General features: G+C 36.2%; 2 protein-coding genes across 3 annotated transcripts in view; both read right to left on the reverse strand.

Annotated features, from left to right (window-relative positions):
- Positions 476-17,654, reverse strand: LOC109850600 (protein MCM10 homolog). Of its 2 annotated transcripts, none has more exons than XM_020420648.1 (11): positions 17,494-17,654; positions 17,240-17,414; positions 17,075-17,149; positions 16,728-16,962; positions 16,518-16,642; positions 4,103-4,136; positions 3,963-4,015; positions 3,543-3,695; positions 1,191-1,255; positions 1,040-1,112; positions 476-943 (listed from the first exon to the last, which is right to left on the reverse strand). In XM_020420648.1, the coding sequence occupies exons 1-11, from the start codon at positions 17,597-17,599 to the stop codon at positions 745-747; spliced, it is 1,293 nt and encodes a 430-aa protein (XP_020276237.1). In that variant the 5' UTR covers positions 17,600-17,654; the 3' UTR covers positions 476-744. The 2 variants fall into 2 exon arrangements, with proteins under 2 accessions (XP_020276237.1, XP_020276236.1); XM_020420647.1 differs by having other exon boundaries at positions 17,240-17,420.
- LOC109847589 (3-dehydroquinate synthase, chloroplastic) overlaps positions 18,754-25,051 on the reverse strand; it is an 8,639-nt gene continuing 2,341 nt past the window's right edge. The window contains exons 5-8 of the mRNA XM_020416820.1: positions 23,618-23,735; positions 19,629-19,820; positions 19,402-19,545; positions 18,754-19,197 (exon numbers count right to left, since the gene is read on the reverse strand). Coding sequence (XP_020272409.1) covers positions 19,066-19,197; positions 19,402-19,545; positions 19,629-19,820; positions 23,618-23,735 — 586 coding nt within the window. The 3' untranslated portion in view covers positions 18,754-19,065. The remainder of the gene's footprint in view (positions 19,198-19,401; positions 19,546-19,628; positions 19,821-23,617; positions 23,736-25,051) is intronic.

Genomic DNA, 25,051 nt, shown 5'->3' on the forward strand with positions numbered 1-25,051 from the left:
CATTTATAGGGTCAAAAGAATTAATGAGCCACCAAAACTATTTCACTGCTCAGTGTTAAGTAGATTAATGGTGCACCAAAATTATGCTAAGGTAAGCTTATCCTTGTATGCACATATCAAAAAATAAAGTTTTGGATGGACTATTAATTAGCCCTTGATTCATCACCGCACTCTCTAGGTCGCTTCCATAGAAGTACAACCTCTACCCTCTTCTACATGTTCTAACCAAATTTGGTATTGAGGTAAACCAACGGTCCACTTAATAGATCCCAAGATTTACGCATCTACATCCTGATATGAAAGTGCGACAATAACAAATCGTCATCGATGAGTTTTGAGCACAAAATTTAAGGAATTTGTGTATATATGCCCTTCAAATCTCCCATATTTTTAGATTTACACACCCCACTATATACTCAAACAAGCTCAACAACTTCAACAGAAATAATGAAAATTAACAATGGCTCAAGGTTGGTGAACAGAAATTTCAACCAAGTAATGATAACCAAACACCAACAGTCAAGTACAAAATGAAGGATGCTAATTATGAAATATACAGATGAAACCATATGTCTATCATAGTAATGTCGACAGGTTTAGACCTATCGCTTTAGATCTCTACCGCCACTTAGTCAATCCCTTTGCAGGAATTAACAGGAGGACTACAGCATTATACAAACGTAAATTAGCTGCAAAATTTAGACAACGACCTTTTTTGTTATACAACATTTATACCAATCATTATCAGCTTTCTTCATCTGAACTAACAATATCGAGCTCAATCATATTCACAGAAGTCTCATTGTTCTTTCGCTTGGTCCCCGAAACTTTATTTTCCCTTGCAATATTTGAAGCTACTTTTGTAGCTACTGAAGGCCTGTTAATTCCTGATGCTTTACTTTCTCTTGAAATATTTGAAGCTACTTCTGTAGCCGATGACAGTCTGGGGAAAATATAAGCTTGGTTAAATCTATTTAAGACAACAATCCAAGGGAGTGATTGAATAACAAAATACTCTCCAAATCCATTAAGCCATTACCTTACTCCTGCATTATTTCTAGCTTGGAGTGGCTTCGCACATGCTTTACCTGCTGCTTTTGTCTCTACATTGGCTGGTAATTGCAAGATTAGATATATAGTAAGCTTATGTGGCAGTAATTATGAAATTAAGGGAGGAAGATAGTTTGTACCGGTGAGATGTGAAAGAAATCTTATTCCTTGCGATCGGCTATTGGTGGTCACATTTTCTGCTTTGCTGCTCATATAAATGAAATCAGAACCTATTTGTGATGCTTGAAATAGGGAGAACACGAAATAATATAATCTATAGTCAAAATATTATATCAATGAATTATATGCATAATTTAGACATGATGATATGGACTTCCCAAATAATAATAATAATAACATGTACATCAACAAACACTACAAAAGTTCGGTATTATAGCAAATAACATTTCTAAACATACATATACAGGCTGATACTAGTTAGGCTAAAAACTGTTTGAAATGCTAGATCCAAAGTGATACCAAAAACAACACTTGAGAAAATAGTTCGATATCAGATCAAAAATACACCTAATTGTGCTTTGTTTGCACAACTATTTAAATGACTAATGAACTAAAAAACTCGTCATCCAACAATGCTTTTCTCATGTAATGGCAAGAATAATCTGCATTTGACATTCAGAAAAGAAGCAATAAGTGGTGTGCTGCAAGAATAAAAAATAATGGAACTTCAATCAACTGAGAAGGATCAATAAAAAGGATTAAAAAACAAAAGCTGGAAAAAAATATCCGAGCTTTGTGAAATAGTGGGATTCCAATCAATTGAGAAGAATCAATAAAAGTAAAAAATAGAAATAAAAATAAAAATACCATCATCTGGAGAGAGAGAAAAAAACACAGCTTAATCGTTGCTAAAAAACACAAATTTTCATTTCATCTACTACCCAAGTTTGTAAAATTCTATGTAATAAGTAAATATAGCTTTCTACTTATGAAATTAAATTATTAATCAAAGTACATATCATTTTGAAAAGTAGTACAGCATCAGCTAAGGTGCATTATACATGATATTAGAACTTTCCAACCTTCACCACATGAGAAGGAAAAAAGAAAGAAAACATGTCAGGGATTCTTAAAACTTTGTATGATTTTATCATAATTTAGTCAAACCTTCATCATTGTCCTCAATCAGATATGTAAATATTAGCAGGCAATGTAGAAAGTACTAATATCTATAATGACTTCGTGTGAAGGAAAAATATTACAATAAAATGTGCTTATTGCATGAGATATTGCAACAATAATCAGCAAAAGAGCAGCCTTAGCTCATTTAGATCTAAAGAAACTCCAAAAAAAGAATTCCTTTATCAAATGTTTGATCCATCGTTAGAAGTCAAGACAACATCTCACTTACAGAATATTACTCATCTCATTAAAAAAACAAATATCTATAATTTTAGCTATTATTTTGAGAAAATAGTAAATGGGAATATCTCAGCAGTACAAATTTACTGAGTGCTACTCCAAATAAGAATTTGAATGCCTACCCTGGTACTTTAAGGAGCTTATTGGAGCAGCTATAAATATCTGACAACTGCTGAATAAGATTAATTCCACTAAAGAAATGATTTGCTATGTCCCTGAAATTTAAGCATAGAGGTCAAAGATTCCGCAAAATCAATTAAATTATGTTTCAGTTTCTGATGAACAATACATTTTCTGCATCTACTGTGCACTGCCACTCCTCATGCTGATTTAGAAAGTTTAAGAAGCTATTGTATAGAAGAATTCAGACTTTCATGTAAGCGTTCTAGAGGCTGCTTGTTTATAGTACTCAGAGTTGTGAGACTGTAGAGATATCAGCTTAAATAACAGATGTAATAGAAGGAGCTGGAACATGAAGTTGGGAAATAGAACTCTTTTACTTATAAGCAGTATTCTGAATATACCAGGCACATGCCAGAGGGAAAAACTCCACATTGCATGGAAAATATCGGAGATATATAGGACATATTTCATAAATCCCGGGACGTCATGTCGAATAATGTGTGTGCGTGCATGTGTGTATTGTAAATGTTCACTTGGTGCACCAAAGAATGGAGGAGAAAGGTGGTTTCTTTTGCGAAACCAAAAGAATTTGTTCTCAATAGAGCTCTAATTATTATAATCAGTTATTTACATCAGCAAATATTTGTTGGTTTTACCCTCAATTGAACCATAAATCCAAACCAATATTTTAAAACAAATAAAAGTCCAAATCACATTACAACATTTTGGCCGATTTCTTTAAGGACAAAATGTCACTTCACATATCGGGAAAATCATGATATTGCCGAAAAATTGCCAAAAGCGGTCGAGGAATTTAAGACCGTATCGTTTTGCGGCAAGCCTTTTAAAAGGATATGTCAGTCAATAACGCTGATCATCTTGTGAATATTTAAAACAATGCTTATATGGTTCCCATTGTATTAAAGAGAAGCATTAGAACTAACTTTGCAAAGAAGCAAATTAAATTTCAAGAATTCAAGGCACACCTTAGAGCCTTCTTAAGTCCATCCACCGACAACATTTTAACTGGCTGCGCGGAGTTTCTCTTATTTGATCTGTTTGCCAGAGGGTCGACCATGTAAATACCCTCTGGCTGAAATTGACCCCCTGGCTGGAATTTATATGGCATTTTTATGTTCCTGGAAAACAATAATACATTAAAAAGAAAAAGGTAACATAAATTACAACAAATGATAACTTGACAAAATAATCAAAACACGTGTGTTTGCTAAGAAACTTAAAAACATGGACCCCCAACTAAGAAAGGAGAAGGAAATAGGAAGAAAGAAAGTCATTATAAGGTAAAAGTAAAAATGTTTTTGGGCTATAATCAACCTTAATTTATCCATCTTTCTCAAGAGAAGATAAGAAAAACTAAAAGAACCAAAGTAAAATAATACACTTACCCACCCTTGAGCTCAGCACGAGTGGTGGAGTATCTTTGAGACAGAGATGATCTCTAAATAGCAATGAAGGTTAGAAAATATTAATCAAGCAGGCATATTGGTGGTCCAATATTAAATCACAATTGAATAAGAACTCTTACTGATGAATGGAACTTGCAGTATGCCCCCTTACGTCTGCAACAGCATAAACAAAGCTTTATTACTATCAGCATAGCTAAAGGAAAGGACAATGAGTTTTACATCTTCTGAGATTTGAATATTCAAAAGACATAAAAGAAAAGAAGAGAAGCAAAACTTCCAAATTGCAGTAATTAAGCCAAACAACAAAATCTGCATTAGAGTAGTGGGTACATCTACAGCTTTTCTTGTAAGTTGTAAGCACAGATAATGCCCATAAAAAATTCTAGTAGGTACCTTCATTACGCTTCTTTATACATAACAATTTTCTCAGAAAAATCGGATAGCATTCATCATTCGATGATATATAAATAATATTCCTCCAGTTGACCAAAAAGGTAAACTATTCACTAAAGAAAGCCCAAAAAAAGATATTTAGCTTTTGAATGCTAGAGATGCAAAAAAAAAATCCACAGTCCTACTATCCGATACCCGAATAACTGTCTACAGTGATAAATGACTTCAATCATTGCCTTGACATAATTCTACATTTGCTGCAAAATTTGTACTGTAATTAAAATAACTATAGACTCCATTAGCTATTACATATGACCAAAATAACTGTAGACCCTATCAGTTTTTCTGTATGTGGCTACCTCAATAAAAAAGTTAGTTATCATGACCTTTGTCCCTTCTGTTTCTTGCATGCTTAGAATCATCTGTCACTATTCCGACATGAAATCACAATCATCTTCCTCGTATTTAACACAAGGAATTGGGTAACATCCACATATTAACACTTTCTTGTCTGAAACAATATTCACATTGATTCAGCAACCTAAAATATCGCCATCAGTTTGTTATTGTTATTATGAGGGTTGCAAGGGGGTCTGAAGGTGAGTGCTCGTAAGAGAGTGGTGCAGCAGAGACAAGTCTCAAAATAGTTTACTTCTCCAAGTAGTTATGTTCTCCAGGACACTTGTCACCTATGCTACCTGGGTACTTCTATCGGAAGCCGTATCAGTACCAAAACTTCTTGGGCACTTCTTGGATATGTGCATACGTTTATTCAAGGGTATACTCAATTATAATGCATGTTTTAATTTAAAACATTCCTTGTACACTTCTTCGATGTATATCAACACTTCAAATCTATTTCTTATATATTGATCTTATGTGAATCAAAAAACATTATTGATCTGATGTATTATTAATTATAGGGTCTTTATGATATAAGACCTCCAAATCTTCTCTATTTGTATATTAGAGCCCTAAATCTTGGTATTTCTAAATAAGACCCTCAAATCCTTTAAGATGTTTCAAAAAAGACCCCATGAAATATTTCCGTCCAAATTCTTTACCTAAGCATGGTTAACTCTTAAACATATAGAGTAAATTATGATAATAACCCTTGGGTAAATTATGATAATAACCCTTAGGAGCCAAGCCAATTCTCCCTTTACCTTTGTTTCTCAATTCCTATGCCTCTCTACTCTATTTTCCCCAATTTTTTCTATTTTCCTTTCAAAATCTCACACCCTAACAGGCCTTAAGAATCCAATCTCATAGATTGCGAGAGAGGGTGAGTGTGAGAGAGGAACCTTGAGGAGAAAGGGAAAATGATTGAAGGATAAAAATGTGTTAGACAGAGTGAGTGAGTGAGTGTGTGTGTGTGTGTGTGAGAGAGAGAGAGAAAGAGAGAGAATGGATATGAGGAGTTTGAGAGAGAAGAAAATTACTTGAGGAGAAAGATGAGAGAGAGACACAATGGATGTGAGGAATTTGAGAGAAAAATGAGTTGAGGAAGAAGAACAAAAGCAATTCAAATGTGATAAATCTTGTATGAGCATGGACATAATGGTCTCTATATAAAAATATCCAATAATAGAGAAATTTGGCAATTAAGGTTAAATTTAACCAAAGGGGTCTTTTCTGAAACAATTTAGAGAATTTCGATGTCTCATTTAAAAATACCAAGGTTTGAGGGTCTAGTATAGAAATAGAGAAGATTTGGGGATGTTATATCACAAAAACCCTTAATTTTAATACATATAAATATACATAACATACATATATATATATAGCCGTGTCCTCCTACCCTACCTTTTACGAATTTGTTGTGTCCCATACACATATTTGTACCAGTACTCGTACCCACGCAACTTTGCTTGCCACCCTTCCCGATGCTCTCATTTCACTAAGAAACTTTACTTCCAATTAGCATACATTCTAAGTAAATAGTTAGTAATTCACCTTTAAACTAATATTTGGGACCAAAATTCTCACCCAGTCATGAAAAGCAAGAATTGTATGAAACATCTGTGATCTAACAAATCAATCACCCTTATCTTCATGCTATATATTTGTGGAAGAAATAAATATTACAAAGCTCATCTGTTTGTCATCATTTGTCATTTAATATTCTTGATGATATGCAATATTTTAAACTTCTTCATCTCCATGTGTCGGTTGTTATTGATCTAAGTATAAACTCACAGCTTTCAACCAGCTACAGTTAGTCCTTGGTAACTTTCTGAGAAAGTTTGGAAGAAGAATTAGCTTAGACAAGCAAACTTTAATGTTCATTTTCAATATCTCTTTCAGAAAACTAGACAACTAGATAACTAATAAAATATATGTGATTTATCGTATGAAAGCCATAAAATGTGTGGTGCAGAAGACTGAAAATGAAACATTAAGAAGTAGGTAAAGCTCCCCCCCCCCAACCCCCCTACCAAAAAAACCAAAAAAAAAACACCACCCCAACAAATTAATTGATAAACTTTCAGAAAAAAATGATTATTGAATGATTTGAGAACACTGGTATAAGTATAACTGGCAGTAACTTAAGTTTTATATCAACTTTTCCATATAAAATTCTCACTTCTTGCTTGTTTATCCAATACATGAAATTAGAAAATAATCTTAATCATAAGTATCTAAGAGAAACATGGATCTATAAAGATATAAGCAGGTTCCTGGGAGGAAAAAAACAAGAGAATGCACTGGAGAATATGCCAATTATAGTTTACTCCAAAAAATATGTCAGAGAAATGATCTGCAGTTATAACAATTTAAAATGAAATCAGGACATATTTTGAGGCTGGGTTTTACAAAATAATTGTTATGATGAAAGGCTAGAAACCATACACTCACTCTAATTTATAAAATAATAAATATGTCTAAGAAATCACGGACAGCATGATGCTATTACTTGATAATAGGATAAAAGGAAGGGAGTTCTTGAACAAATATAATAAACGAACTACGGATGTGCCTACAGTTTGTTTTATTCACAATAAAACCAAATCTTAGACAAAAAGTTAAAAGATAATGACTATTAGAGTATGGATGTCTCATGATTACCTCATATGGAAAAGATATTGCTCACGTTTGTTAGTTCTCATGTTTATAAGCCTATTGTCTAATCTAGTTTTGTGTTGTGCGCAGCGGAAATTTCGGCAGAGTTTCTGGTGCACAATAAGAGAGAAAAATCGATAAAAATTCTTGTTTCTCAAAGGGAACAAGAATCTGAAGCCTAATATCCCATCAAAGTGGGATATTAGCTCTTCCTCTCGTCAGCTCTAGGACTGCGCGTCGAGGGATCCTAATAACTATTACAATGGCCACAAACTCAAACAAACCAATTTTACGTGGTTCGGCAACTGCCTACGTCCACGGGGCAAGGAGGGGGAGATCTACTATTAGAGGGAGAGAACACAACTAGGGTTTACAATCACTCAATCTAAACCCTCTCATAAACTCTCAGATCCCTCACACAAATACTCTCTCAAATAGATACACAAATCAAAGAACAGCTGCAAAAGGACTTTGCTTTTTCTCTGTGAATAGCCGCCAAACACCTCTGTACGCTGCCCTGCTTTTCACCTGCACCCAGCCCCTCTTTGCTCTCAGCCGCCTTTTTCTTTTGTTCTGTGCCTTTTTCTTTTGTTCTGTACCTTTTTCCTCCTTCCTTCGCACACCCAACAAAAACCTAGAAACCAATGTGTATTTATATGCAGCAAGCAATTGGGTGGGCTCGGGTTTTGTCCGCTGGATATTCGCGTGGTTGGATAACGCGTTAGGGGAGAAAACGCGTTAACAAAAACTCCTTTTGTCCACCTGCTATCTCTTCACACAAAATTCGTGGTCCCCACACTATCACATCATGGGCTCATGTTCCCACTTCGTTCACTGATGAAAACACGTCCACTTCTCTTCATGTAGACGTGGTTCATGTGGCCACAACTCATGTCTCCCAACAATTCTCCACCTCGGCGAAGTTTTCCCAAAACTGAGCCGACACCAACCAAACCAAATGTCTCACTTGTTGTGTCCAGTAAGAACTCAATCCACAACAAGTCGAGAACCCAAACGGGAGTGCGAACACTCTCCCAAACGTCGATGTCTACTAACCAAATCAATCTCACCCCCATCAAATCAAACCCGACTGCATCATAAAGACTGCCTACGTATCCTCTTGCCCAAGGAATCAAGCCGAACGTAGTTCACCCAAATGGCCGCGAACGACCTCAAACCAATAGAAGAGTTCGCAACCCTTCTCTAATATTATCAACTCTGCGGCTGATAGCACCTCCAATGGCCTCAAACACCTCCACCTGAGGTGAACCAATGGTCATATCCAAACTGCATCTATCAGCTGCACTCGAGTCAAAACCCAACTCATCATCTGCATCCGAATCCAAATGACTTCCATGCTGTGTCACCTCAGCTGGAATCTCAACCAATGCAGAATGACCTGGAGTATGTGGGAAAATCTCCACCCAATGTGGAGTAGCATCAGTCTCCACCCGCTGCGATACCTCTAAGGTCTGTCCAAAACTCTTCACCTGCTGAGAGTCAATTGGCTTCCTCATCGAAGCCTCAACCAAAGTGACACTACCAGACCTATCTTCCAATAGAGTTTTACCTCCAATCACAGCAGTTGACAACTCTTTAATAGGATGACCCAAATTTGTCGAAACCTCTGTCCAGAAACTCTTCTGCAAACTATTACTTGACAGCAAACACCGATCCTCCTCCAGCAAGGCACGGTTCTCCAAATTTGCCACCCTATCTAGTTGTCCCAAGATTTCCTTTCCAACGAAGTGTCTCGAAATACCGTGAGCTCGGCTTCAATACAGAAATAGGTCCATCTTGTACCTCCCATCAGAATGGAGTACCTTCACCTTTCTGTCTATCACACACTTCTTCAAACTGTTAGAGACTACTAGGACTTTATCCATCGGGGATTTGGTTACAACCCAAACACGCCTAGAACAGTCACCAACAAAGAAAATCAAACGCCTATTACCTCCCAATGATACCCCCTTGGAAGGCCCCCAAACATCCACGTGAACTCCTCTAGAACGACCCTTAGCACGGGGAATAGAGGTGCCAAACTTCAACTCGGTCTTCTTGCTCACATCAACATGTTCACTGGACTTCAAACCACAGGTCTTCGCATCCTCTTTCAATCTATGCGAGGAATCAATACTGGAATAGCCAAGCCCCAAATGCCGCAGTCTAGTCGAATCAACAGAAGTCGCCAGCTCTCCACCTGTTACTATATCTCCAGTCAAGTAATACAGGTTATTCCTCCTGACGCCCTTCATCAAAATACGAGAGTCTCTCGCAATCTCGAGAACCATGTCCTCAACACGAACCTTCAGACCCTCTCCAATCAAAGCTCCAATCGAGATCAAGTTCTTCCTCAAAGAAGGAACATATCTCACATCATTTATCTCCCTAACAGTCCCGTCAAATATTTTTATGCGAATTCTTCCTATCCTAAGGATCTGGCATGTACGGTTATCAGCCATGTACACCACACCACTATCCACCAGTTTTTCAAAACTGGAGAACCATTCCCTTCTAGGACACACATGATAGATCGCATCACTATCCAACATCCATTCAGATTCCTCCGAATAGCTATCTGTAGGACTGATAGAAAGCAAATAAATAGAAGAGTCAGAATTATTACCATCCGATACTATGTTTGCTTCTGATGATGGCTGCTTCCCTTTTCCCTTCTGCTTATTCTCCATCCATTAGTCGAGCTTTGGGCAGTCTTTCTTCCAATGACCAGTCTCCTTGCACCAAGCACACTGATCTTTTCCTACTCTAGACTGTAACTTCCAATTCTTTCGGTTTGGACCATTCCCTCTTGCGACCAACGCCTCTGCTACCGGCTCAACTGAAACCTCCTTATCTTTCTTTCGAAGCTGATAATTCACAAGTGCAGCAGTGACCTCACTATACGAAAGGGATGCCTTCCCATTAATAAGAGTAAGGACGAAGGTCTCATATTCCTCGTCGGGCAAGGAACTCAATAGCAACAACGTCTTGTCCTCATCTTCAATTATAACATCCACGTTCGCCAAATCCGCAAGAAGTTTCGTGTAGTGGTTCATGTGATCTCTAATGGAGGTTCCCTTCTTCAATTGGAAACGATAAAGCCTCCTCTTTAAATGCAAGCGATTTTCCACACTCTTGATCAAATACTTGCTTTCGAGAATCTCCCAAATCTTCTTCGCAGAAGTCTCATTCATCACATCATATTTTAGATCTTGAGTCAAACAAGACCTAATCACACCACACCCCGTTCGATTCATCTTCTTTCAAAACTTCTCTTTAATCTCATCTGGCTTGCCATCTAACTCCAATGTATCCTCTAAATTCTGCGCGTTCAGCGCATCCAAAACCTCGCATCTCCATAATCCAAAGTTGTTTGTGCCATTAAATTTCTCCACATCTATTTTCATAGAGTGGATATTCAAACTCTGAATGGTCTTCACGCCAGAAGAACCACCCTCGACACCCGAAGCACATTCTTTCCCCGACATCTTACGCACCAACGAACAAAGAATAGATCCAAAACTAAAAGATAGAGTCTTTACCAAAAGATCCCACATTTATCACCAACGAAGTCCTAAACGGGCCTCCAAATTGATCTACTCCTCCAACCAAACCCTAGATCTGGAATCTGGGCTCTGATACCACTTGTTGTGCGCAGCGAAAATTTCGGCAGAGTTTCTGGTGCACAATAAAAGAGAAAGATCGATAAGAATTCTTGTTTCTCAAAGGGAACAAGAATCTGAAGCCTAATATCCCATCAAAGTGGGATATTAGCTCTTCCTCTCGTCAGCTCTAGGACTGCGCGTCGAGGGATCCTAATAACTATTACAATGGCCACAAACTCAAACAAACTAATTTTACGTGGTTCGGCAACTGTCTACGTCCACGGGGTAAGGAGGGGGAGATCTATTATTAGAGGGAGAAAACACAACTAGGGTTTACAATCACTCAATCTAAACCCTCTCATAAACTCTCAGATCCCTCACACAAATACTCTCTCAAATAGATACACAAATCAAAGAACAGCTGTAAAAGGACTTTGCTTTTTCTCTATGAATAGCCGCTAAACACCTCTGTACGCTGCCCTGCTTTTCACCTGCACCCAGCCCCTCTTTGCTCTCAGCCGCCTTTTTCTTTTGTTCTTCTTCCTAGTTGTGTTCTCTCCCTCTAATAGTAGATCTCCCCCTCCTTATCAACATTTTGATGATTAACAAACAATTTCTAATCCTGTTTTCTAGTATTTTTGTTTTTCTCTAACATGCATCCAAGTTGGAGGTTGGTTGGAACTTGAGCTAAACGATGATATTCACGGAGGTTGGAGGAAATTAAAATAAAGCCGTCGTAATCCAAGCCAAATATTCAATATCGTGCTTCATCCCTACTACCAAGCTGAGGATCGTCTAAGATCTAGCTTCATGCAAATCAAGCTTGGGTATAGTGTTTTAGGTTTTTACTTTATGTGTTTATACTTAAAACGCAAATCATATACGTACACGTTATTTTAGTTTATCGTAATTGGGAATATATAATGTTTTTGGATTATTGACTTAATGATACTATTTTACATCTTTTCTAAAGTTTGTTAATCTATTTAAAAGTATCTCAAAACTTGTTTGAAATAGTTTCATCAAAATCAAGTGTTCAACAAACTCGTATTTTTTGACCGTTTTGCAAAATAGTGAGTTTTTAGAAATGAGAAATGCTATTTTAGAAATTTCTCTTCAAACATGTTTATTTTCATATGTATAAACATTTTCCCAAGTTTTACTATTTTTGGAGTTAATTTAATATTTTAAATCGAATTTAGAAAATTAACTTTTCAGGAATCTGTGTATCAATTTTTTAGTCGATTGAATTCTTGCATCGGTCGACCGATGAAACTTTTCAGTCAACTTGCCAGTAGCAGTTTTTACAGCATTAGTTTTGTCAGTCGATCAGTCGACCTACCAATAGAGTCAGTCGACCAAATAGTACTTTCAGTCGACCGATCTTGGTTTTCAGTCGACTGAGTCATGGTTGTCTGCTTTCTTTACAGTAACGGCTAGTTTATCAGTCGACCGATATATTCAACCAGTCGACTGATCATGCTTTTTACTATAATGGCTAGTTTTAGAGTCGTTTTCGTTTTGAGGATAAAAATAGTCCTCAAGGCCAATCTGAAATATAGTTTTTGTTTAGCCATTTTGGCTCCACGTTTTAAAAGAGATCAAGTGTGTTTGTTTATGTGGTAAAAGAGTTTTTACAAAGAGAAGGATCTCAATTTCGTTTTTGAGGCGTTCATCACTTCATCCTCAAATCTCAATCTCTCTTTGTTTTGGAGAAGTTTTCTAAACTCTTTATCTAGCTGGTCTATAATTTTAATTCTCATATATATATGCTAGATTAATTTGAGTTTTATCTCGTTTTACTTATTGTTTTCACACAACCACTTGAGCTTTAGTATTTCAAATTTAGTATAATTGGATTGTGAGAGTGATTCTTTGAGAGAGCTTATATCTTTCATTCTCATTTATTTAGAGAACAAAACTCGTCTTTGCACTTATTTGTTAAAAACGTTGTAATACACAAGAACACTTAGAGGAGTGGTTGGGAGAGACCGAGGTTAATTCCAAAAGGAGTGGGTTGGTTGTAAAGCTTAGGGAGAAGTTGTAAATCCAAACACTTGAGGAAGTTAACACGGATAGTCCAACTCTTAGAGGAATGTGGCTTGTGTGATTGACATCGTATGAGTTGTAAAAGTTATCGGTGAACTTGGAAACCGTTATTGTATAGTATTTGAGATTTAGTGGAGATCTCCTCGAGATGAAGAGCGGAGACGTAGGTCGAGGGTTGACCGAACTCCGTGATAATATCTTGTGTTTGCGATTGTGTTTTGGCGCCCTATTTCTCTTCATATCTTCTGTTTGTTGTTTATATCGCCTATTGTCTCTTCCTTATCCTCGCATATTTTATTGTATATCATAATTGCTAGGATATTACATTATAAGTTTTTAATTTGACATGGTAATCGGATTAGATTAGCAATTACCCTATTTACCCTTCTCTAGGGTACTTTCAACGTTGAACCTTTGCAAAGTTAGTAGGACGTGTGTATAGCTGTTTTAGATAACAACAAAGCATTTATCTCAAATTTAGGGTCCAATTAGGGTTGTCCATTCAGGCCCAAGGTCCAGGCCCAGGCTCGGTGTCCTAACCGGACCCGGGCAAAGCCCGGAAACCCGGGCCGAACCAGGCTCCGGGACCGAGTCTGGGTCGCTTCAGCGAAGCCTTCACCGGGCCTGGCCCGATCCTACCTAGCCAGGGAGATGGCCAATCCAAGTAGGCCGGGTCCGGGTCTAGCCCGGACCTAGCGATGAAAATTAGACCGGGCCAGGACCGCCCAACCCGGGCCCGGCCCCACCACAATGGTCACAAATGTGACCGTTAGCCGGGTAGCCCGGGCCCGGCAGGGTACAACGGTCATATTTGTGATAGGGCCGGGTCCAGGCCGGCATAGTCCAAGCCCGGTTCGGTTTGCTATAACGGTAATTTTTGGCATTTTAATCAAAATACCCCCAAAAACAGTTAAAAAGACTAAATTTTTTGAGGGTATTTTGATCATTTAGCTAGGAGGCTGGCTTTATAAATAGAAGGGGCTATTATTTGTTTTTCTCATCCAAAACTCATCTACCTCTCTCTAATATTGTCTTATATTCTCTAATACTCTCTTATTCTCTCTTTTACTCTCTAATTCTCTGATCAAATGGCTTCCTCATCCGATTATGAAGCGCAAGCTCCAACTCCCGTAGTTTAAACGAGTCCTACTCCTACTACACCTACAGAAGTTACTCCAACCGATATTGATCCTGAATCCAGTAGCGATGATCCCACATATAGAGCTCCTAAAAGATCGAGATCCGATGTCTAAATTTTTTTCGAGAAAATAGAAGTCACGAAGGATCAACACGGTAAACTTCTCCAGAAGGTTAATTGTGCATTGTGCGGCCATATTTTTCAAGCTCATCATAAGAGCGGCACCAACCATCTCAAACGACATTTAGAGAAGCACAACCAAGCTCAAGTGGCGACATCTCAAGGAAACATCCATCAATCTATTCTCTCTCAATCATCAACCTTCGGTAACCTCGATTCTTGGAGCTATGATGCAATTAGAGCCAGAAAATACATCATCAGGTTTATTATTCTTAAAAACTTTCATTTTAAATTAGTAAAAGATGATGAATTTGAAGATATGATTAGAGATGGTTTTTATCATGTATTTAAAAAAAAATTCTCATCAATCTTGTCAACGTGATATTTTAAAATATTATCACGAGGAACAAACAAAAATAATTTCTTATTTTCAAAATTTAAACTATAAATTTTCTCTAACTTCTGATGTTTGGACATCTAGAGTACAAACTAGTTATTTATATATCACAACATATTGGATTGATGATAGTTGGCAAATATTTAAAAGAGTTATTTTTTTATTGCATTTGAAGATTCACACACTAGTGTTAATATTGCAAATTTAATACTAGAAGAACTTACAAAATTAGAAATTTTTACAAAAATATTTTTTCTTTCACTAGATAATGCAAGTAATAATAATGCAGCTATAGATCATATCAAATCATCTTTGCTACTACCATGTCATTGTGATATTTTTTTATATTAGATGCATGTGTCATATTTTAAATTTAATTATTCAAAGTGCATTTAATAAAATTAAACACATTATAGAATAGGTTAGGGTTATAACTTATGCTCATAATGCTTCTGAACAATGATTTAAAAGATGGAAATAGTTGTGTAAAAGAAAAAAATTTAAAACCCAGATTAATTCCAAAAGATGTTGATCATAGATGGAATTTCACCTATGCAATATTAAATGTAGCAATAGAGTATAAAAAATATAAATGATTTTACTATTTTCTATGCTTCTAGTTCCAGCTCTGGTAGTATGTACGGAATAACTGATAATAAATGGATAGTTATATATAGTGTAAGCAAGTTTTTAAATGTCGGATGTCGGGTTCATATCGGACGGCTGAATCCATGTCGGATAGCAAAAATCGGGGATATATCGGGGGACATGAACTAAATATCAGATTGCCATATCGGGTGGTGCGCATATGTATAATATTATGTCCTAAATATAATCTAAGCATTTCTAAATTCAATATAAGCATACTTTATAAATTCTAGAGACGACGCCGGTGATGGGTGGATTCCGACATCGTAGGGAGACAGTGCTGACGACGGGACGTCGTAGGGAGGCAGTATCGGGGCTCTTCTTATTCTTCTTCGTCTATTCAGAGTCCTTCGGATGAGTCACCGACCACCATCTTCTCTTTATCCTAACGATGGGATACCCTACCGCCCTCGGATTCGGTTAGGGTTCAGATTTTAGGGCGCAACGGGAGATGTACAACGAGGGTCCGAGATGGAGGTGGGGGAAGGACATCGTCGTTCACGAAAGGAGTAATCGATTCCCAAGTCTGCTGAGCCCTAATTTTTCTCTTTTCTTTCTATCGAGTTCATAAGAAACCCTTAAATATGAGAACGGGTCAAACGAGCTTGGGTTTTTATCACTAAACCCAAACCCGATAACAAAAAACAGAACTTTAAGAAAGGGTCATATCGATCGATTTTTCACGGCTAAAAAATCGGCTGATATGCTCGATATGACCTCGATATTTCCGATTTGTCCCTGAAAACCGACATACGAGGTGAAAACACTCATGTAGTGTCGCTTAAGCCCTCAAAGTCGGATGACATGTCGGCTGACATGAAGATGTTTCTTTTCTCCTTCTTGTAGCTAATATAAAGAAATAATCCTTCTAGTCACACATGTATATATGTAAAAAGAGTCAATCCTCAACCAATGTAACCAAAAAATAGAGCAAACAATAATTGGAAAGCAACAAAGAGATTTTTAGAGTAACCTCCACAAGCAAATAAGAAGCTATAAAATAGGTTTAAACTTCATGAAGCAGTGGAATTCAACTAGTTACAAATAACTCAGTGCATATACAGACATGTTAATTAAACTTATACACAACGGATAATTCAATATGCAAATTCAAGACATACTTGTTTATGACCATGGTGCAAGGGACTCCATCCTTCCTTTTGCCCTTGCAAATCCCATAGTCAGTGGAAGTTCCTATCTTTGAAATGTTGCTCGCAGAGTATACACTAAGAGAAAACCCATTGCTCTGTTCAAGAAAAAGTAGGTAAACACGATTATATTGTTGCCGTAAAGAAACATCTCAAGGACACAAGTAGCATCTAGGCTCATACCGCGTCTTTTCTGAGTGACGCGTTGAAAAGCGCAAAGACAGCTCCAACCGGTTCGTTACTGTTCATTGTGTAAGCATCACCAAAAAGGAAAACAGATACATTCGTTTCATCCAAACACCCCATTTTCCAAACACAATAGTTTTTCCCGGACGAGCTCATTTTAGTGGTGACCTTTTCGATCAAGACCCCAACCGTTGCCCAACAACCAGAAAATTTGTCACCCGCTATCAAATTCCTAATAACACCAACAATAAATCATACCCAAGTCACAATTCTACACAATTAACACGATAACAAAAATTTTCAGCGGGACATTTTGTCAAACAGTAGAGGCCCGATCCAATTACCTAATAACTGGCAACCGAACGAATCGGATCTCAGAGAAGCGGTTGCTCAATTCAGGTGCTGACACCAGTTGGTTCCTATTCCAAAGAAAACATTGCAGGCGTTTTACAATATAATATTTCATTCTCCCCCCAGACTTCGAAATTTCTAAGAGTTGGGTAACTCACTTGATTCGAAGACCCGAATACTTCTCAACATCAACTTCATTTGACTTTCTGGGTTTGTTCGATGCAGAAGGAACTGAGGAATTGATGGAGCTGGGCTCAGTCTGCATATAGTCTTTGACGGCGTCTCGAAACACCGACATGTCACTGGACCGAAATCCCCTTGGAGATCCATCATCTGGGGTTGTACAATGATTAGAGAGTTAGAACCCCAAGTTTCGCAATTCTTGAGGAGATAAATCTGTCATCTCTATTACCTGGTAAATGAGAATAAGAGGAAGGTGGGGAGCCTGGTGGAGTCTCTAGGACTCTCTCTTCTCCGAGAGAGAGGAGAAGGTCGAGGTCATCGCTGGGGTTTGACATGGCGGCTGAGAGGGAGAGGGAGAGGGAGAGAGAGAGAGCGATTCACATATTTAGGTGTTCAAGAGAAATAACGGTGGAGGGAAATTAAAGATTTTGCATATTTGGCGGGAACCCTTTTTTTTTTTTTTAACCTCAAGAAAAACGATTCACCGTGATTTTCTCCGTTAGCTAGTTCCCTCTCATATTTGTTTTACCTTCTTTCATTTTCTAGTGATTCGATATTTACTTCATAAGATACAAACGTGATTCTCTCTCTCTCATTTTCTAGTGACTTGATTATTACCCCATAAGTTATACGGTCGTATAATCATCCCGGCAAGAGCATCAGACTAGCAATATGTAGATTTTTGGAGATTCAGTGCCAGGGACTATAGATGTACATATTTTTGACACCGCGTCTGGCACGATTCCACCACAACTTTTGCTTATCACGTCTTTCCATTGATTTGGGTCCTGTCAATTTACATTATTAAACAGTGGCGGAAAAACACTTTCCAAATCTCAACCTTCCATTTATTATAATCTATTCCGACACTTTTGTCATAATTGCATGCAAATTACATTTATTCCAACTGTTCTTTCAAGACAAAACATAACCGTTCCAGATAATAAAATGTTTTCATAAAAGAAATGAATTCTTCACTATCGACCCCTGCCCGCGAGGTTCCTAAACCATAAAGCAGCAAAAGAGAGAATAGGCAACACAATTTACTTCCAAGTGCCGTACGAGCAAAATATTTACTAATCAACAAATAATCAAGACATAAAATTGGTCAAAAACCTCATTTCCTCTATAGCTGTTGTTTGTCAATGCGCGAGGCATAATACGTAATGCGGAGTGCAAAACATCTTTATATCTTTATATGCACATGCGCAAGACGTGGCAACGCATGTTACGCCTTGCGCCCGAGTGATGTGAGGCGCATACCGCACACATCATTTTTCAAGATATTTAATCAACAAGCATGAAAGAACATGTTTAGAAATTCACATAAAAAATATGTCAGGATAAATAATATCTTACTACAAAATCACAATATAAAGTCCCAATTTTAATGCTAACACCCAACATAGTAGCTAAATTCATAAATTTTCAAATCAAATGTCAAATCAACACTAATATCCAAGCAAATGATAGTTATGATCCTCAATCGAAAGCCACTAAAAAGACATGATGAATTTATTTTTCTTTTTAGGATTTAGATTATTGAGTAAAAAACTCGATTGAAATGTTAATAAACAAAACTATACGAGGGTATGTACTACAAGCACCATGTGCAAAGTCAAGATGTGTACGATGCGCAAAAGGCGCTGCTGCATCAAATGCAGCACGCTTCGCCACCGCCCGGCATCTCAAGGCGCATGAAGCGCAATGAGGCAGGCCTTTGAAAACACTAAAGAGAACATACTTAGTACAAAGCAACAAAGTTCTATAGCACAACACATTTCCGAACATGAAAGAATGATCAACTTTTGCAGAATGCACGGAGAGTTTCATCAAGGGCCTTTTTGTCATAGTCTCCCGTAAAAACACAACTGCCCAAAGGTCCTTTAAGAAGGATAAGTCGCAGTAATCCATCGGCCACCTTTTTATCCACCTATTAGTTCAAGAGAGGAAATAATTGCTCAAAATACAATACCGTATTTGAAAAAATAACATGGATTAGTGGATAAAAATCCTATAGAGGGCCCGATGGAAAATCATACAGAGAGGTATGCTCATCCCTTCTCACCCTATATGATTTTTAACAAAGGGCTCTCTATATGATTTTCTTTCCTCGACTAGGATCTCTAGTACCTACCGCCATAATAGATTTAAATTTATCCACTGTCATTATTTCCGGAGGAGCAGTTGGAAGATTGGCCTGCTGCAGGATTCGAAGGACACGATCAGCAATAGAATGGTCTATCCAACCAAGTCTATATGACATGTCTACAGCCATCACCTGCCCATACAAAATTATGATGCAGTCAGGGAATCAAATTAACAGACGAAAAATAAAGAATAGTAAAGGGAACTGATGTGTACGGTGCCAGCAGCAACAGCTTCTCCATGGAGCCACTGCCCATAGCCAAAACCATTTTCTATAGCCTGAAAAAGATCAGCTATCGTTATAAGCATGAAGTTGTAATAAAAAGTATTCCGATGAATGCTTAAGATTAAAGGAACAATTAAACAAACGGGTTGTTCAGGTTCTGATAACAGAGGAGTAACCATAAAAGTGGATTAGAGTATAGAGTTGTTGACACACATAAGTTAAAACATTGCAAGACTGCAAGTAAAATAATCATCATTTTAGTATCTGTAAAAATCTACAAATTGTGAGCAGTGAGCCCTCAACCAGTACAAGGTCGACCATTGCCAAGAAAAGACATTTTAAATTTTGCCCGCAACAGACGAACTCACATTTACACACATACACAGAGAGAAATAATATATTATACTCTAGAAAAGAATAACTTTTGTTCCTCTTTCCTTTCTCCTAACTATTACAAGATATCAAATGCAAGTCTTGCAATGAAACAAGGTGAAGACAAATGAAGGAACAAGGACTCGAAATGGGGAACCAAAAGTGAAAATGTAGTCTTATTTTCAAATCTACTACCCAAATATGCATCCTAAGTTATGAAAGAAATCCGTATTACATGGAAACAATTTACAACCAATCAACCATAAATATGTAACCAATGTTGAGAATAATGACAACATATAACATAATGCTCTGCTTCTTGTTAGGTTAAAGGGCATATAACATATCACATATCACAGGTTACTTGCTTTATTATTTATTTAAATTAAAACAAATACATAAGCGAAAAGAAATATTTGAAAAGAATTCGCCTGAAAATACTGTTAGTTTCATAACATTGAATATGGATATGCATGATCTCAATTTTCAAACCATTTGACTGATCTTTAGATATTTAAGTTTAACAATTATATAACTAAATCATAAAAACTAGAATTGCCATCAGCACAACAAATCAAAAACATCGATCAACATTGATCAACCAATTCTATGATCATACTCCCTTTAAAAGTACGAGTTCGGGAAAATCTTTCCATTTGACTATTTGAATATTTTATTTAAATTTAATTTATTATAATCATAATTATATCCTATCTTAATCCTATGTGAACAACTTACAGGTCAATTATTTAAAAAATAATAAGCTATAATATATGAAGATTGCAAAAAAACCCAAAAAGTTCCAAAAACTGCACAAAACACCCTTAAAAGTATAAAATTACACAACATCCAGACATTTTAAAACTTAAAACAACAAACATGAAACCCTCAATATTTTAAAAACTATATAAAAACACCCTCAAAAGTTCAAATAATAAAAAAAGCACTATGAAATTCTGATATTTCAAAACTTGCGGATAACAAAGACGAATTCAAGGAATTACTATCAAACACTAAAAAACTAAAATTTATAAAAAATAACTTCAAAGTTATAAAAATTCCAAAAAACTCCTTCGAAAATTAAAAAACACACAAAACCCTAAAATTTAATAACTTATAACCAATACATATCAAATCTCAAAATTATCAGCAGACCGCTAAAAATTTAAATTTGCAACAAACAATCTAAAGATTCAATAATTGCAAAAAATACCCTCAAAATTCAAAGTTGCAAGAAATATTGACATTAAAAAACTTCCTACCAACACATGAAACATGAAAATTACAAGCACTCAACTTAAAGTTTAAATTTTTTTAAAAAACTCTCAAAGTTTCAAAATTTGTAAAACACACCCTTAAAAATTTAAAATCACGAAAAAACGACTAAACTTTCAAAACATGGCAAAAAAAAAGTAGTTGTTTAATATTCTTTCATTAAGATATGTAAATTTAACTTTTATTTTAAGGTTTTACTATCTTTTTTGGCATCTAAAATATTCTTTCATTAAGATATGTAAATTTAACTTTTATTTTAAGGTTTTACTATCTTTTTTGGCATCTAAAAGTAGTCTAATTTTATCAAAAAAGATAAAACTTTTATTTTAAGGTTTTACTATCTTTTTTGGCATCTAAAAGTAGTCTAATTTTATCAAAAAAGATAAAGGTGGAGAATGATTGATAACGTCTTAATAAAAAATAAAATAAAAGGAATGAAAGACACTATTTTCTAAATATTTTATAGAACAGGTTTTTTTGAGTAAATTAGGAATTTTTGGAAGGGGTTTTCATAAACTTTTTTAGTACTTTTATATGTTTATGTGGATGTTTTCATTATATAAAAGTATACTAGATTTAGTATTAATCTTTATTATATAATTTTTTAAAGTTATCAAGGATTAGGAACAAACTCCATATTATCTTTTGTGTCACTTTTAACCAATCATCTTGTCTTATGAGCTTTAATTATTCATTTTTCTTTTAGAACACGATTTTTTGAAATGTTTTTCACTTTTACAATGCTATATTTTCTCAGGTCAAGCTTGGTTTCATGTTGGTCTCAATGACATGATAATTCAAATTGATTTTGGATTACATTTATTTTCTATCAATTCAATTATTAATATAAAAACTTAAATTGGGTATAGTTCATTTAAACGAATATTAAAGAAAATAAATAATCACAATGCTAAAGTTTAGAGATATAAGTAAGCAAAAACCATCAAAAGTGGAACCAATGAGATTTAGTAAGGAAATAAACCAAATATACTTAATCATGATATTTGACCATGTGCATTGCACGTGCATAAAACCTAGTAACCAAAAAAAAGCAAGCTTCAAGGAATACGTTGTGTTCCATTAGGGATACTTATTACAAGAAAGAAGTTAAACATAAAATATGATGAAAGCCAACACTTGCAGACATAAAGGTATTTATATTACTTGACATAATCTGAAAAAAGCTCCTTTATAATGTCAGAAAATGTAATAATGCATCAAACCTCATGCTCATGATTTGCAATCACCCGCTTGGATGCATCGCCAAATGGTTTTCTACTTCAAGATATTCAAAGTTGTCTCGTAGTGAAGAAAATGAAAGTAGGTCAAGAAATCATTTTCTACATTAAAATATCCTAATTTGACTAGCCGTGAAGAACACTTCAGAATAGGGCCAGTATACTAACTGGTAAAGCCACGAGCGGATCCAGAGATTTTTCTGCCCTTGGGTAAAGCACTCCACAGAGGTTTAAGATACCAAGAGAAACATGGAAGTATAATAATCATCATCTTTTTGAAGTTGTCTATGTACTCACCTATGAGACAATCCCTTTGACACTAAGATTCTAAGAAACAACCTTACACCTTTTGGATTATACGTTCAGTTAAAGAATATTTTTTATGGCGGATTTGGTCGTTAAGTACAAACAAATGTTTTAATTCCAAATGTTTATCTGAACTAATTTTTTGACCCTAACCTCAGTCTATCTGAAACATAATAGATAAATCATCCAATGATTGAGTTACAAATTTGATCGACTAAAGGCCATTTAAAGACGGTACCCTTTACATTTCCAGAACATATTTCATGTAATAAATTGTTTTCCTTCCTTTATTCTAGAAAAAAAGGTGAAAACGTGACCAGATATGCAGATACATCAGCCTTATAATCAGTGTCGTCATCCGGGTCTTTGCACATCATAATCAGGTAACCAAGCAATAAACTCAATGTGGAAACTCCTTGAAAGAAATGACAGAATTTAAAAAAAAAGGGTATCGACATGACAGCAGTCCTATCACATGTACCAAACTCATAGCAAAAGTAATTTTAATAAAAGGAGATTCTAATATTCTACTAATAAAATATTGTAAGCCAATTGGCAGATAGGTATTTTTCTAGTCATGCAGTACCATAACGAAGCAACCCTCAAAAAGTTCCCAGACCAGACCAGACCAGGATGCTAAAAAGGAAATTGTCCATATGAAAGGAAAATTAGATACAGTATGCTTAGGGAACCACATTGATATCTAAGACACTGCATAATGTAAGCCAAAAGCCATCTGGAACCAGAAGACATGCCTAAGAAAATAAGATTGAATGTGCTATGCTAGCATATGTGTGACCCAAGTTCAAGGTTGCCCTCAAGCCGCTTTCCTTCTCGTCTAAGGAGACTACCTCAGCTTTGTTTTCACATGATCGCTTGATCGCATATGCCAAGGCACTTGGATCCCTGCAAGAATAACTCATATCTAAAAGCATTCTAACAAAGAACTGCATGTTGAAATCCGACAAAACAGAACTTCAGAAGTTTAATCAAGGGTACTGAAGCCATTATATAGTAACTTGATAGAAACAACGAACTACGATTAAACGTGGTACAAATGTCCGTCGTTGAGAGTTTGCACATTTCTTAAGTTAAAGGTTCTTGGTCCGTGCTGAAGAAGCAATAAAGGGAGATGTTAAAAGTATAAAACTATAACCCTCAACTCTCACAATAACTTTGGGCTTTTGGTGATGTGGCATGAACCTTTGACATGATATTAGAGCAACTCATGTTCAATTCCCACCGGCCACGAGTTTAAAATGGATTTGGGGGGGGGGGGGGCCACTACGTGAGTCCAGGTCCAACCCATAAAAGGGGCACTCAACCTGCAGGTGCATGTTATAGTATAAAACTACAACATCACAACTTCATCGTTTTAGTGCAGTGGCAGGGGCCTATGACAGCAAATAAAAGGCTTTGCAGAGCACCTTTCAGCCTGCGTTCTCCAGCATGTTTGCCCCAAAAGAATGCTGTTGAAGTCAATCTCAAGTGCAATAAATGTTTCCAAGTCTCAAGTTCTTGTGACGCCACGTCTCAACATTAAAAAGCACTTTTTTAATGGTTTGATGACATTTAGGAGTGCATGGTAAAAAGAAATGGTTGGTGGTGAAGAAGACTGGTGAGATCTTCGTTAAATGGAAGGACCAATGTAAATGTCTCATGCCCTTTTGAAAAAATGAAGGGTGGCAAAAAAAGGTACTCTCTTCTTTTTAGTGCCTCTTACAAACCCTCCAGAGACAGATACCAACATTCCCTAAATTTTGTCAAAATATCTTTGAAAAGAAAGAATTTACTAGGCAAAAGGTCATTTCATCAATTTATTGGATACTCCAAACATAAAGAGAGTTTTGTAGAGGATTTAAACGCAGCAACTACGTGATCAAAATGTCATATAAGCTACAGTGTGAATCCTGATCTTGAAGCTACAACTAGGGACATAGGAAGAACAAGACTTTTAATTCCTAAGCAGAAAAATATTGTTCTACAGACATCGGTGAAAATGTACATTGGTGAAAATGTCGATATGTACAAACCCAAACGTAGCAGACTTCTAACAAAAAGTTATGATTTTGGTTATGGAAAATGTTCGTGCATCTTGAACAGAGAAATGCTCTAAAATTATTTTGTCTCATGTCCTAGACTATGCATGATAAGATTCTGTGAACAAATGATATGCGAAGAAATCCAAAAGAGATCATATCTAACAAAAGTTCATTATGGAC

The sequence above is a fragment of the Asparagus officinalis genome, chromosome 7, assembly GCF_001876935.1.
Source record: "Asparagus officinalis chromosome 7, Aspof.V1, whole genome shotgun sequence".
NCBI classification, from domain to species: domain Eukaryota; kingdom Viridiplantae; phylum Streptophyta; class Magnoliopsida; order Asparagales; family Asparagaceae; genus Asparagus; species Asparagus officinalis.

Bases quoted from the DNA above. Each gene is read 5' to 3' on its own strand.
- LOC109850600 (XM_020420647.1), bottom strand. From the start codon at position 17,599: ATGTCAAACCCCAGCGATGACCTCGACCTTCTCCTCTCTCTCGGAGAA. The intron at 17,150-17,239 runs GTGAGTTACCCA...TCTTTGGAATAG, and splicing joins TATTCGGGTCTTCGAATCAA to GAACCAACTGGTGTCAGCAC. The intron at 1,256-3,542 runs GTGTGCCTTGAA...TTATATGAGCAG, and splicing joins GGACTTAAGAAGGCTCTAAG to CAAAGCAGAAAATGTGACCA.